This window comes from Archocentrus centrarchus, chromosome 7 (genome assembly GCF_007364275.1).
Source record: "Archocentrus centrarchus isolate MPI-CPG fArcCen1 chromosome 7, fArcCen1, whole genome shotgun sequence".
Classification (NCBI taxonomy): domain Eukaryota; kingdom Metazoa; phylum Chordata; class Actinopteri; order Cichliformes; family Cichlidae; genus Archocentrus; species Archocentrus centrarchus.
In genome coordinates, this window is record NC_044352.1 from 1,556,659 (window position 1) to 1,570,397 (window position 13,739).

General features: G+C 41.7%; 1 protein-coding gene and 1 long non-coding RNA gene across 2 annotated transcripts; both read left to right on the forward strand.

Annotated features, from left to right (window-relative positions):
* Positions 1–5,524: 5,524 nt before the first annotated feature.
* LOC115783056 (uncharacterized) lies at positions 5,525–7,496 on the forward strand. The gene is made up of 4 exons (XM_030733687.1): positions 5,525–6,013; positions 7,038–7,172; positions 7,320–7,401; positions 7,492–7,496. The coding sequence occupies exons 1-4, from the start codon at positions 5,549–5,551 to the stop codon at positions 7,494–7,496; spliced, it is 687 nt and encodes a 228-aa protein (XP_030589547.1). The 5' UTR covers positions 5,525–5,548.
* A 526-nt stretch (positions 7,497–8,022) lies between these two features.
* LOC115782443 (uncharacterized) lies at positions 8,023–8,545 on the forward strand. Its single transcript, XR_004020150.1, has 3 exons — positions 8,023–8,048; positions 8,178–8,272; positions 8,481–8,545. It is a non-coding gene; the product is annotated as an uncharacterized LOC115782443 (long non-coding RNA).
* The last annotated feature ends 5,194 nt before the right edge of the window (positions 8,546–13,739 follow it).

The following is a 13,739-nucleotide window of genomic DNA, read 5'->3' on the forward strand; positions in this document are numbered from 1 at the left end:
AACAGAACAGAGGTACATAGATGATGGAAGAGAGACAGAACAGAACATAGATGATGGACAGAGACAGAACAGAGGACATAGATGATGGAACAGAGAACAGAACAGAGGACGGAAAAGGCACAAAATCAAAGAGAAAACCAATGAAAACAAGGGACAGAAAAGGACAACCAGATAAAGACAACCAAAGTGACTACAGAGAGTGCAATGCAGGGCCTAAAAATTCAAATTATGATAACAAGGAAACAGTGGACGAAAATAAAACCAAAACATGGGGGGAGTCAACTACGTCCCCCTTGGACTGACACACTGTACCATCAGTTCATGGAAAAGAATCCATGCTGTACACTTTCTTTTAAGTACCAGCATGTGAAAATGGACAACAGTCGTAAGAAGAAGTCACCATTTTTTCATGCTGCCGCAAAATGCACTTTTCATGGATGCAATGCAATGTACACTTTTAGAAAGAAAATGATTCCCAAATCAGAAGACAAAAAAATCTGTTTTACAGTGAAACGCTTTGGTGAGGTCACACACCATAAGAAACAGACGATTCAGGCCAGCTAAATACCTGAGAAGAGGTAAGATTGGCAAAGCTTTGGCAGATGGTGTCAGCCATTACTATTACTCAATGTTGAAGCAAACACCCACTGAACAAATTATGGCCGGGACCATGACAAAAAGCCTAACCAAAGATGTACTGAAAAAAATATCGTCCGAGTTGAATAAGAGTACAAGGCTCCATGATGACATTATGCTTGAACTCATGTTAACTCAAAAAGTAATTAAAGAAACAAGTTCTCAAGCATCATCAAAAGGTTACTTTCAGCACCTTCAAATAGATCCATTTGCAGTACACCTATACACAGACACTGGATTAAGGATTTTGGCACAACATCTAAGGCAGTCATCACCTGTTACCCTCCACCTTGATGCAACAGGCAGCGTAGTGCAGAAAATCCCAGACCAAGACAAGCAAGTTTTATATTATGCTTTAGTTTTGCCAGGCATGGGCAAGGATAAACCTCCTTTGCCTGTCACGGAACTGATCACCAACAGCCATAGTATTCCTTCCATTTCTCACTGGCTAATGGAATTCAAAAGGAAACTGTCACACAAAACAAAAATACAAATTTCACAGGTTGAGACAGACTACAGTTGGGCTCTGATTAATAGCGTGCTTATATCTTTCAACAAGGAAGATATTTCTGTGTACCTTGCCAGAGCATTTAACATTGTGCATGTGTAACCGGTGGCTTCTACAGCTCTCTGCGTTGTGTGCATCAATGATCAGATCAGGCCACCGACGTGATTTGGAGGCGATCTCCTTTTATTTCTGACCAAATAGTAAACAAAACATCACAGTCTGGTTGGTGACGATCGCTTTAAGCCCCTACACAAACAAAACACACAAAGACATTGTTGTCTAGTACAGCTGGATTTACGATTACTAAACTTCCTAAACTTTCACTCACCGCTCCCGCCGAATGCCACAGGAAGAAGGGGGAGAGTGAGCGCGAGACTGCTCCTTATAAAGGAGTTGTCCCAGAAAACTAAACGTAGGGGTACAGAAAACAATAACAAAAGAAAGGTTCCGCACACCAACCGGAGCTACACAAACACGTCAGGTAAATTCAATAAAATAATCTTTGTGAAATTCTACATAAATAAATATGAACATAACTGGCAGAGACAACTGTAAACTATAAACACTATTAACAAAGAACTGGCATTGTTACATTCACCCCCCTAGAATTACACAAAATTATGGGTTGTACAACACACTACACTCAGTAATACACATAAAAACACAATCTTCAAGCAGAGAAAATCAACATCAAAAGTTTCCTATTAAAAGGATAGGAGAACTAAAGGCTTGCTTGGCGCCCAGCAAAAACCTATAGTACTCCAAAAATAACGTGCCTCATACACCGCGCATCCTCATGCCAGACAAAAGAGGGTAAATGAGATAAAGATGTACAAATAGCAGTACATCACTAATGCAATACATGAAAAGTTATGTAATATGCCATGAAACAAAAACAAAATTGCTAGACATGCAACTTTAGGCTTTACACATGAAGAACAGTAGGAGAACTTGGCTCCACCCCCAGAACAGACTCAAGTTGTGTCATGGACTCGATTAAGCGGCAAACGGGTCGAATAACCCTGCCAAAACTCGAGGTGAGTCGGTCTACTGCATCAAGTCCCCGAGGAGGACCATGGTAGACATGCAACGGTTGCTGCAGGGGGGCAGGGGCAACAGGTGACTGATCCACAGTAGCAGCAGGACCAACTGGAGCTGGGGCGACCACAGCGGAAGAAGGAGATGGACTTTTCAAACCAAGCGGTTCATCTAAAGATGACTGTTCACTGACCCAAGCAGCAGTTCGGCCACCATCCCAGTCGTTAACCCCAGAGAGAGAACCAGCAAAGGAAGGTTCAGCTGTTGCTGCAGCAGTGTTCAATCCAGACATCTCAGTCACATTCCAGTCAGATGGAGAGGCACTGCTCACACTACAGGCAGGCAAGGGCACACCTGCTTCATCACCATCCGGAACTCCACTCAGGGGCAAGAAGTTGACCTGTAGTAGCAGATTGCGATGGACTACCCGTTCGTGCCCATCCTGATCCCTGATCCGATAGATGTGCAAAGCAGGCTTCGAAGCCACCACAGTGTAGACAACCGGCTCCCACTTGTCAGAAAGCTTCCGTTTCCCTCGGGCAGCTTTGTTCGCCAGCAGCATCTTATCACCAAGTGACAGAGGCAGACCTTTGACCCTTTTGTTGTACTGGTCACGTTGATGTTTTTGCTCAGCTGTGCAGTTCTTTTGAGCCAGAGTCATTGCCCAGTGCAGGTCTCCCAAAAGAGACTTAACATAAACATTATAGTCACACACAGTCTCATCACGGAGTACATTCTTGAACATTAGGTCAACTGGCAGTCTAGGAACTCTCCCAAACATCAGATAGAAAGGTGCAAATCCAGTGGTCTCGTGAATGGTGCAGTTATAAACAAAAGTCATTGTGTGGATCATCTGTGGCCATTTCTGTTTAGAGCGAGGGGGCAGTGCTCTCAACATGTTGCCCAGGGTTCGGTTAAACCTTTCTGTATTGCCGTTCCCCATAGGGTGGTATGGCAAGGTATGCGACTTATCAACCCTGACAACTTCAAGAGCTCGGCAATAAGCTCGCTTTCAAAGCTCGCTCCCTGGTCAGAGTGCAAGCGCTGGGGAAAGCCATAAATGCAAAAAACATTGTCCCACAGCTTCTTGGCAACCCCTTTTGCGGTCTGGTCTCGACAGGGAAAGGCATGAGCCAACTTGGTAAAATGGTCCGTGACAACCAGAACATCCACCGACCTGTTGTTGCTGTCCTCCGCAGACCAAAAGTCCACACACACAAGTTCCAAGGGAGCAGAGGTCTTGATGTTTTCTAGTGGGGCTCTGGCAGAAGGTTCAGGAGTTTTACTGAGGACGCATCTTTGACAGCTCTTCACATGATCTTGCACATCTTTCTCCATACCAGACCAGAAGAAGCGCTGACGAGCCAGAGAGAGTGTGCGAGGCTGACCCTGGTGACCAGCATGATCATGAACACCCGATAACACATCTGCCTTCAAAGACTCAGGCACAACAAACTGAAACCTCTTGTGTTTGGTTAAAGGGTCCTTTGTGACCCGGTAGAGAATCCCACCCATGAGTGTCAACCTGTCCCACTGCTTCAGGACCTTCAGGGTTGGCTGACTCTCATTACAACGTTCCCGTCTGGAGGGTCTGCGCTTTCTCTCAACATAATGAGCAACCCTCGAGATTACTGGATCCTTCTGTTGTTGTGCCTGAAGATCAGTGAGAGGCAAAAAAGGCCACATATCCTGACCAGCAGGTTCCAAGGAGGTGAGGTGGTCAGCAAGGGAGGCTGCTCGTTGTCTCGAAGCTGCGTCCCACTCCTCAAATGAGGAGAGAAGGGAGGAGACATCATCCTCAGACAGTGAGCCATGAACTGCAGCAGAAGTAGAGGGGCCCCCCATTGACTGTGGCTGGCAAGTAAAGCGGAAAGTGTCCTGTACTTGTTCGTCACTGACATCATGAGCCTGTCCCAGCAGCTCAGAGTAAGGGACACACAACAGCTGGTCCCGCAGAGGCTTCACAAAGGGGTCCCTGCTGAGAGCATCTGCCACCACATTCAGACGTCCGGGAATGTGTTTAATCTCAAAGCAGTAAGGGGCCAGTTTGGAGACCCAACGCTGCTCACAAGCATCAAGTTTAGGTTTTGTTAGGATGTATGTCAAAGGGTTATTATCAGACCACACAGTGAACCTGTGACCCTTGAGCCAGTGGCTGAATTTGTCACAGACAGCCCACTTAAGGGCTAGGAACTCTAGCCTGTGAGCAGGATAATTTGCTTGGCTTCGGGAGAGAGACTTGCTGGCAAAAGCAATTGGCCTTGCTCTCTCCTCGCCAGCAGGCACTTGGGACAGGACAGCACCCAGACCATCCAGGGAAGCATCGGTGGAAAGGATGAAAGGCCTGTCAAAGTCTGGGTGTGCCAGCACCACACTGTTGAGGAGGGCACTTTTAAGACCCTCAAATGCCTCAGGAAGAAGGGGGCCCGTACACAGCAACACATTAAACACAACAATCGATCATACAAAACATACCTGACCAAATAGTAAACAAAACATCACAGTCTGGTTGGTGACGATCGCTTTAAGCCCCTACACAAACAAAACACACAAAGACATTGTTGTCTAGTACAGCTGGATTTACGATTACTAAACTTCCTAAACTTTCACTCACCGCTCCCGCCGAATGCCACAGGAAGAAGGGGGAGAGTGAGCGCGAGACTGCTCCTTATAAAGGAGTTGTCCCAGAAAACTAAACGTAGGGGTACAGAAAACAATAACAAAAGAAAGGTTCCGCACACCAACCGGAGCTACACAAACACGTCAGGTAAATTCAATAAAATAATCTTTGTGAAATTCTACATAAATAAATATGAACATAACTGGCAGAGACAACTGTAAACTATAAACACTATTAACAAAGAACTGGCATTGTTACACATGGACGCACTACTGGTATGACAAACTTCACTGTGTTGCATCTGTGCTCTGCCCATATAGTTAAGGCTGTGACACAAGCATTTGGCAGAAAAACATCAGACCGAGGCATACAGGAGTATGCAACATTCTGCTTTGCATACCTACTCAACTGCCAAAGTATGCAGCTCGTCATTGAGGTGTTTTATAACATGTGTGTTCTCTTTGATGCAAAAGAATGTACCCATTTGGTAAAAACAAGCCAAACCTACCTCGACAGCTGCATTTCACAAAGCAACAAAAAAGAGGGATGGAGAAAGTCAATATGTATCAGAAGCTGAGGAAATGATCACTGATAAAAGTAATAGCATTGTTGGAACGTCACCTTTCACACATACTTTTCAAGTGATACGGGACCAAGCAGAGTGTGATTTTCTGTCTGATGATTCAGCCAACATTAAAAACCATTACTTTTGTCCTGGTATAATTGATGTTCTGCTGAAAAACTACATGGGGATCATCCCACTGTGGAGTGGTTTGTTGCTTGGAGATCTGACACGACATGAGACACCAACAACTGGTGAAACAAACAAAACTTGCAAAACCAGAGAAACAAACTGCCATGTGGAGCTATGGTTTGGTTTGGTGAAACGAAACATCCTGGGAAAGAAGAAGTACCTCAGACCAGCAGAGTTCATCTCCAAAATGTTTTCCTCTTTACAAGGACGATATGTAGAGCACATTATGCAGCATGGTCTTCCAATGAAAGTTCTTGACAAAGCCTTCACAGTTTCTAACAAACCTGTAGATGATCATGAAGAGAAATGGAAGAAGAGGGAAAGTTCTGCTGGTCAATCTAAGTCCAAGTCCAAGTACTTCAATCCCCCGAAGAGAATACAAAATCCTAAACCTTCACAACACACTAAAACAAAGATCAAAGGAGCAGATGCCGATCAGCATAATAAAGAATCACAGGTAAATATGGTTTGACCTTTGAGGCACTATTTTTGTTAGACTTAAACAAAAAAAATTTTCCAAAAAAATCTCCTACTACACTTATTTAATTTAAGAAAAATTATGTTTGACCTAAATTTTAAATAAGTTGCATAAGATGTGGTTAGCATAAGATGACATTACTATTAACTATTTAGATCTGTACCTATACATGTAAAATTTACATGGCTTATATTTTTTCTGGATGTGCATATTAATGTCAGTTAAACAAGAAAATGCCACAATGCATCTTACAGAACCACATTAACTGATTTTTAAAATATTTTTAGGGTACAGTATTACACATTTGAAATCCTAGGTTTATTTTAATGATTTCATTTCTCTGTTTTGGAAACTTTATGTTTATCCTCAAAGACATGTTCTATCTTTGAAAAACTGTATTAATTATAATCTGAGAAGCAGAAATTGAAAGGTCTTATTTTGTAAAGGCGCATCAAAAAGTAGGTGAATCAGTTGTAGTAGACAATGAGTAGGTTGATGTTAAATGTATAGCTAGGATCAGAAATTACTTTATTCATAGCTGTGCAATTTTCATATTAACAAGTGGAACTTGGTCTTTCAAACAAATGACATGCTTTAATTTAATGACAGTGACATGGTTGTTTTGATTTGCATTTACATTGATGTTGCTGTACTACATGATTAAAATAAATATTCATTACAATATGTCAGTTTAAAAATGATCCTAACATGTATTGTGGTCGGCAGAGAATGAATTGAGAAACAATAACTGTGACACTGGCAGAATGGGCATGTTGAGGGAATCATTTGCTGTATGTACAACTACAACTCGCATGTGAACAGGGAAAAAAATTCAAATACACACTGTGGCTATTAGTAAATCTATCCTTAAAGACAAAAATTCTAAAACCATATACAAAATATGTATTTCAAAAGATAACTCTTAGTTGTTTTTGGAAAATATCTAGTTTTACTGTATAACTTCTTCTATATGAGCTTATTTGTTCATGTATCTGATTTCCAGTTAACTCAGCTTTGGAAAAAGAGTGATACAGAAGTTGTTGTTGCAGTTGTCCCTTCACAAATTAAGGGTCGGAGCTTTGTCATCCACCATTCAGAGCTGTGCTCTCTTCGTCCACATCAGTGGTTGAATGGGGAGGTATGTGTATGATTGTCTTTTTTCATTTAGTTTCACTAATTTACGCAACACTTTGCATGCAAATCTGAATATTTGCCGATATGAATCTTGAAATGACCAAGACTTTTGTAGACACTTAATGTAGAACTGATGATATTACTTATGCAGATCATTGAAAGCCTGTTTCATGTGGCTGCCCATGCATCGGGAGTGGTGGACACCATTTACATCCTCAATCACTACACAGCTGGTGTGATTTTGTTTGGGGACAGAACAGAGCTTCCTCGCCAAAGTTTACCTAGGGTAATATATATCTTCGTTTGTTGCTGTATTGTGTCAGTGTAAGATGAATAAATAGAACTTTTATGTTTACACATCAGCTACATCAGCTTCAAACTTCCTTTACAAAACATTACATAATACATCCCATATGTAAACCTTGTTCTCTGCTGGCCACTACATAACATACCTCCGAGTAATGTTGATGTCAGCCACTTAATCAAATTAAGCTCACAATATTGATAAAATTACACCCACATTAATTTAGGTCACAACATGTCACTTCTCTGTTCCTTACTTAATAAAATCAGTATCACTGCAAGTTTAACCCTCCCCCCATCTCTATAGCGGAAAAGGTTATCCACCCTAACAGGTATAAGCCGGTACTCCATTAGTTGAGGTTTTTCATAACACCTTTTTGACAGAAAGTGTACTTGTCACTAAAAGAAATTATTTACATGTGTGTAAAGATTAAAGTTGAGATATGAGCTTAAAATTTGTCTTCAGCATTTGACATGGCTTCTTAAAATATATATCAATGCTATTCCAGGTGAACTTTGACAACTATGAAGCAGTTCTATCTTTTGTGCTGTGAACAACAACCACTGGAAGTTGCTGGTTTGTGGTTTTTCCTTACATGAAATGAATATATATATTTTTTGGTAGGATTACAGCCAGCCATATTGACATAAGTTTCAACAACATTGTTCCCTGTTATGTTACTTTTCCTTTGTTGGTGTCTTTCAGTACATCAATACAAATGCCAGCACAGTATTCCTAATGGATCCTGCACAACTGTCATCAGAGCTCGAGGACTCCAAAAATGCAGCTAAAAGAATACAGTAATTCAAGCTTTAATACATGTCTAAAGTTATTTTAGAAATAAAAAGATAACTTGCAAAGTAATCACATAGCTTTTATTGAATATCCCTAAAACTAAAGTGGTTGTTATTTTGAGAAGCTGATAGCATAAGAGGGGGGCATCAGTTGTCATGAATGGAATTACAAAATACAATTGCTCTTATACAAATCATTTCATTTGTTATCCAGGGAATACTTCAAGATGAGAAGGACATGCCATGGGAAAACAGATTGGGTTGGGATCCGATGGAAAGGGGGGGTTATGAGACACCCCATTCAACAAGATGGAAGCAGCTGCGGAGTCATTGTAGTGAAAGTACATTGAAGAGTTAATGTTTTGTTTTGTGCAAGTATGGAAGGTGTGAACGTGAAAATATCATAGGGAAATGTAAATTACAATCAAATAACAGTTTGTCTGTCTAGACTGCATGTATTTTCTAGATTTTGGTAAGTCTTAAGTCAGTATTGCACAATGGATCCTGTAGGGAAAAAACAGAACAGGGATCAGTGCAACATGCCACACAGTCTTTGCAGTGACAGTTCTTTTTGCATCTTCTAAATGTATTTACACATTTGAGTATTTGTGGATGCCTTATATAATGTGTGTCCAGATGTAACTGTTAGGGTCTGTTGCATTATTATGCCATGAAAAACAATGTCTTTCAAAGCAGTGTTGTTTCTTTAGATGGCGAAAGCACTGATGGAGGCCTTTCCTCTTATGCCAGATGTGGAATTTGACACCACCAAAAAGGCAATGAAAGATGAAAGAAAAGCTCTGGCTCTTCATATCCTTGAAGCATCAGGTAAATAATATGTACCCTATAATTTTTATATATATATATATATATATATATATAATATATATATAATATATATATATATATATATATATATATATATATATATATATATATATATATATATATATATATATATATATATATATATATATATATATATATATATATATATAGCTCAAAAAAATAAAGTGAAACATCCTAGATCTGAATGAGTGAAATATTCTCATTGAATACTTTGTTCTGTACAGAGTTGAATGTGCTGACAACAAAAATCACACAAAAATCAACAATGGAAATCAAATTTATTAACCAATGGAGGCCTGGATTTGGAGTCACACACAAAATTAAAGTGAAAAAACACACTACAGGCTGATCCAACTGATTTAATGTCCTTAACACAAGTCAAAATGAGGCTCAGTATTGTGTGTGGCCTCCACGTACCTGTATGACCTCCCTACAACACCTGGGCATGCTCCTGATGAGGTGGCGGATGGTGTCCTGAGGGATCTCCTCCCAGACCTGGACTAAAGCATCCGCCAACTCTTGGACAGTCTGTGGTGCAACGTGACGTTGGTGGATGGAGCGAGACATGATGTCCCAGATGTGCTCAATCGGATTCAGGTCTGGGGAACGGGCGGGCCAGTCCATAGCTTCAATGCCTTCATCTTGCAGGAACTGCTGACACACTCCAGCCACATGAGGTCTAGCATTGTCCTGCATTAGGAGGAACCCAGGGCCAACCGCACCAGCATATGGTCTCACAAGGGGTCTGAGGATCTCATCTCAGTACCTAATGGCAGTCATGCTACCTCTGGCGAGCACATGGAGGGCTGTGCGGCCCTCCAAAGAAATGCCACCCCACACCATTACTGACCCACTGCCAAACCGGTCATGCTGAAGGATGTTGCAGGCAGCAGATCGCTCTCCACGGCATCTCCATACTCTGTCACGTCTGTCACATGTGCTCAGTGTGAACCTGCTTTCATCTGTGAAGAGCACAGGGCGCCAGTGGCGAATTTGCCAATCCCGGTGTTCTCTGGCAAATAACAAGCGTCTTGCACGTTGTTGGGCTGTGAGCACAACCCCCATCTGTGGACGTCGGGCCCTCTTACCATCCTCATGGAGTCGGTTTCTAACCGTTTGTGCAAACACATGCACATTTGTGGCCTGTTGGAGGTCATTTTGCAGGGCTCTGGCAGTGCTCCTCCTGTTCCTCCTTGCACAAAGGCAGAGGTAGCGGTCCTGCTGCTGGGTTGTTGCCCTCCTACAGCCTCCTCCACGTCTCCTGGTGTACTGGCCTGTCTCCTGGTAGCGCCTCCAGCCTCTGGACACTACGCTGACAGACACAGCAAACCTTCTTGCCACAGCTCGCATTGGATGAGCTGCACTACCTGAGACACTTGTGTGGGTTGTAGAGTCCGTCTCATGCTACCACGAGTGTGAAAGCACCACCAACATTCAAAAGTGACCAAAACATCAGCCAGAAAGCATAGGTACTGAGAAGTGGTCTGTGGTCCCCACCTGCAGAACCACTCCTTTATTGAGTGTGTCTTGCTAATTGCCAATAATTTCCACCTGTTGTCTATTCCATTTGTACAACAGCATGTGAAACTGATTGTCAATCAGTGTTGCTTCCTAAGTGGACAGTTTGATTTCACAGAAGTTTGATTTACTTGGAGTTATATTGTGTTGTTTAAGTGTTCCCTTTATTTTTTGGAGCAGTGTGTGTGTGTATATACATACATAAACTTCATAATACAATTCATCATAATATTTGGTTTATTTCCTAATTTGATTACAGTGTTCGATGACCAGACTTGCTGTGCAATGTGTGCTGCCTACAAGCCCCCAGTTTCGGGACCTCAAATGACAGACTGGGTGAGAGTATGAGTTGTCAATGTGAAAATCTGAAGCATAAATAAAGAGTAACTCTAGGTACTAATAAAGTCGTAAATAACATATGCCAAGCAAGTACACACCCTACTGTGTGACTGGAGAGGAGTATTTACTGTATTACTATACCGCTAAACATATACGTTTTCTGTTATATTTTAACAGATCCAGTGCGACAGGTGTGACAAATGGTTTCATGCCCTGTGCCTAGACATCAAAAGCAACCAATATGAAAAGGCAAAGAGAGGCAGCTGGAAATGTCTGTTGTGCACGTAATAAAAAAATCTTTCTACCCTGTTGAATGTAGTTCAAAAGAAAATAATTTGAAATTATATGTAGAAAATAAAACTGTACTTCGTTTCAATAGCATTAAGGCTGTGCCTCATCTGTCTAGTGTAGCAGAATAATTACACGCAGATTTTGAGTCAGTGGGTCACATGACCTGGAAGCTATTGAAGAAAAATCTCAATTTTTGGCTATAAAAAAATCCTAAAAAAAAGTAAAAAGGCTTAAAATGGAAAGAAAATGAGTGTGCCTCATCTGTCTAGTGTAGGAGAACAATTTCACACAGATTTTGAGTCAGTGGGTCACATGACCTGGAAGCTATTGAAGAAAAATCTCAATTTGTTACATAAAAAATTGTTAAAAAATATAAAAAGGCTTAAAATGGAAAGAAAATGAGTGTGCCTCATCTGTCTGGTGTAGCAGAACAATTTCACACAGATTTTGAGTCAGTGGGTCACATGACCTGGAAGCTATTGAAGAAAAATCTCAATTTTTGGCTATAAAAAATCCTAAAAAATATAAAAATGCTTAAAATGGAAAGAAAATGAGTGTGCCTCATTTGTCTAATGTAGCAGAATAATTACACACAGATTTTGAGTCAGTGGGTCACATGACCTGGAAGCTATTGAAGAAAAATCTCAATTTTTCACATTAAAAATTGCTAAAAAATATAAAAAGGCTTAAAATGAAAAGAAAATGAGTGTGCCTCATCTGTCTAGTGTAGGAGAACAATTTCACACAGATTTTGAGTCAGTGGGTCACATGACCTGGAAGCTATTGAAGAAAAATCTCAATTTTTCACATAAAAAATTGCTAAAAAATATAAAAAGGCTTAAAATGGAAAGAAAATGAGTGTGCCTCATCTGTCTGGTGTAGCAGAACAATTTCACACAGATTTTGAGTCAGTGGGTCACATGACCTGGAAGCTATTGAAGAAAAATCTCAATTTTTCACATAAAAAATTGCTAAAAAATATAAAAAGGCTTAAAATGAAAAGAAAATGAGTGTGCCTCATCTGTCTAGTGTAGTAGAACAATTTCACACAGATTTTGAGTCAGTGGGTCACAAGATAAGGAATTTATTTATTTTTGTTTCTCAAGAGTGTTTGGATCGGAAATTTATGGATGGTCCCTAAGTGAACCTCCGCGGGTAAGAGGAGGGAGCGGGAGAGAGCGGCTGGCCGAAATCTGAGTCCCTGAATCGGATCAACTGTGAGCTAGATGCCGCTAACTCCACGGAGCTTGAATATCCAATATCCAACTTGAAACTAACTTCACCGCGGTTATGCACCGGCTACAAAGTTCTCGTTTCTCCACTTACTGATCAGGTGGTTGATGAAGGACCTGCAGCTGTTTCAAAGTAAAGGTTTTAACGGTGGTTACAGGAAAAACCGCTGCTGCGAGAAAACGTTTCCTTTCGCTCCATCCGAGCTCACCGTCCCGGTAACGGCTCCGCCTTTTTGCGCTTGCTGCGTGTGCACAGACTGCACGTAAAACAGCTGCTGCTGAAACACTGCGAAGGTAACTTTGTAATGCTTTTTATCTTCACGATGTTGGATATACTCCGAACCAAGGCGCGCGTGTGATGTAATCACGTAAATGCGTCCTCACGTCAGTGGAATCGTTAAGCAAGCAGACTAACGATTCCGAGGAATTGAATTTCTCGATTCCCATCCCTACTCTTAAGGGTTATTGTGCTCACCATGCTGATTTCATTCTACATGCTAATACCGAGAAACAAACAACAACAAAAAAACCTGTGCACCCTTCTCTTCTATGGGTTTCACTGCTCCAAAACACAATGAGACAAACAAAGAAATGAGCTATGCTGTTTAAAAGCGGCCTCGGTTTTACCCAATATGGTGGGTTTCCAGTTGGGCTTGTTTTCGGGCTTGTTTTCATAGAGCTGGTTGCTTGTTTCTATCGTGAGATCTGGCAACACTGCTACAAAGTTTAATCAGGATTCATTCTAAACCTTAACAGCTGCCTTGGTTTTGAATCCCGTGGTTGTCTCTGCGCCAAACGCTGCATTGAAATAAGAGTCACGCTGACTCCGCTAAGGCTAGGACGACGTTTGCGGCAGAGTTAGCGGATTGTTAGCGGCAGAGTTAGCGGATTGTTAGCGGCAGTTTGCGGCAGAGTTAGCGGATTGTTAGCGGCAGAGTTAGCGGATTGTTAGCGGCAGTTTGCGACAGAGTTAGCGGATTGTTAGCGGCAGAGTTAGCGGATTGTTAGCGGCAGTTTGCGACAGAGTTAGCGGATTGTTAGCGGCAGTTTGCGACAGAGTTAGCGGATTGTTAGCGGCAGTTTGCGGCAGAGTTAGCGGATTGTTAGCGGCAGCCGGTCCGCCTGTTCCACTAACACTGCGGTGGCGCACACAGCTCAGGTTGCGGTTATCCAGTTATTTTCCGACCGCCCCTGTTTCAGGAGCGACTTCGACCATCACCCGCTTTTACCCACCGGCAGAGGGC

Coding starts and splice junctions, on each gene's coding strand:
- LOC115783056 (XM_030733687.1), top strand. CDS start 5,549: ATGGGGATCATCCCACTGTGGAGTGGTTTGTTGCTTGGAGATCTGACA. Junction 6,014..7,037: donor AGCATAATAAAGAATCACAG/GTAAATATGGTT, acceptor TCTGATTTCCAG/TTAACTCAGCTTTGGAAAAA. Junction 7,173..7,319: donor ATCAGTGGTTGAATGGGGAG/GTATGTGTATGA, acceptor TTACTTATGCAG/ATCATTGAAAGCCTGTTTCA.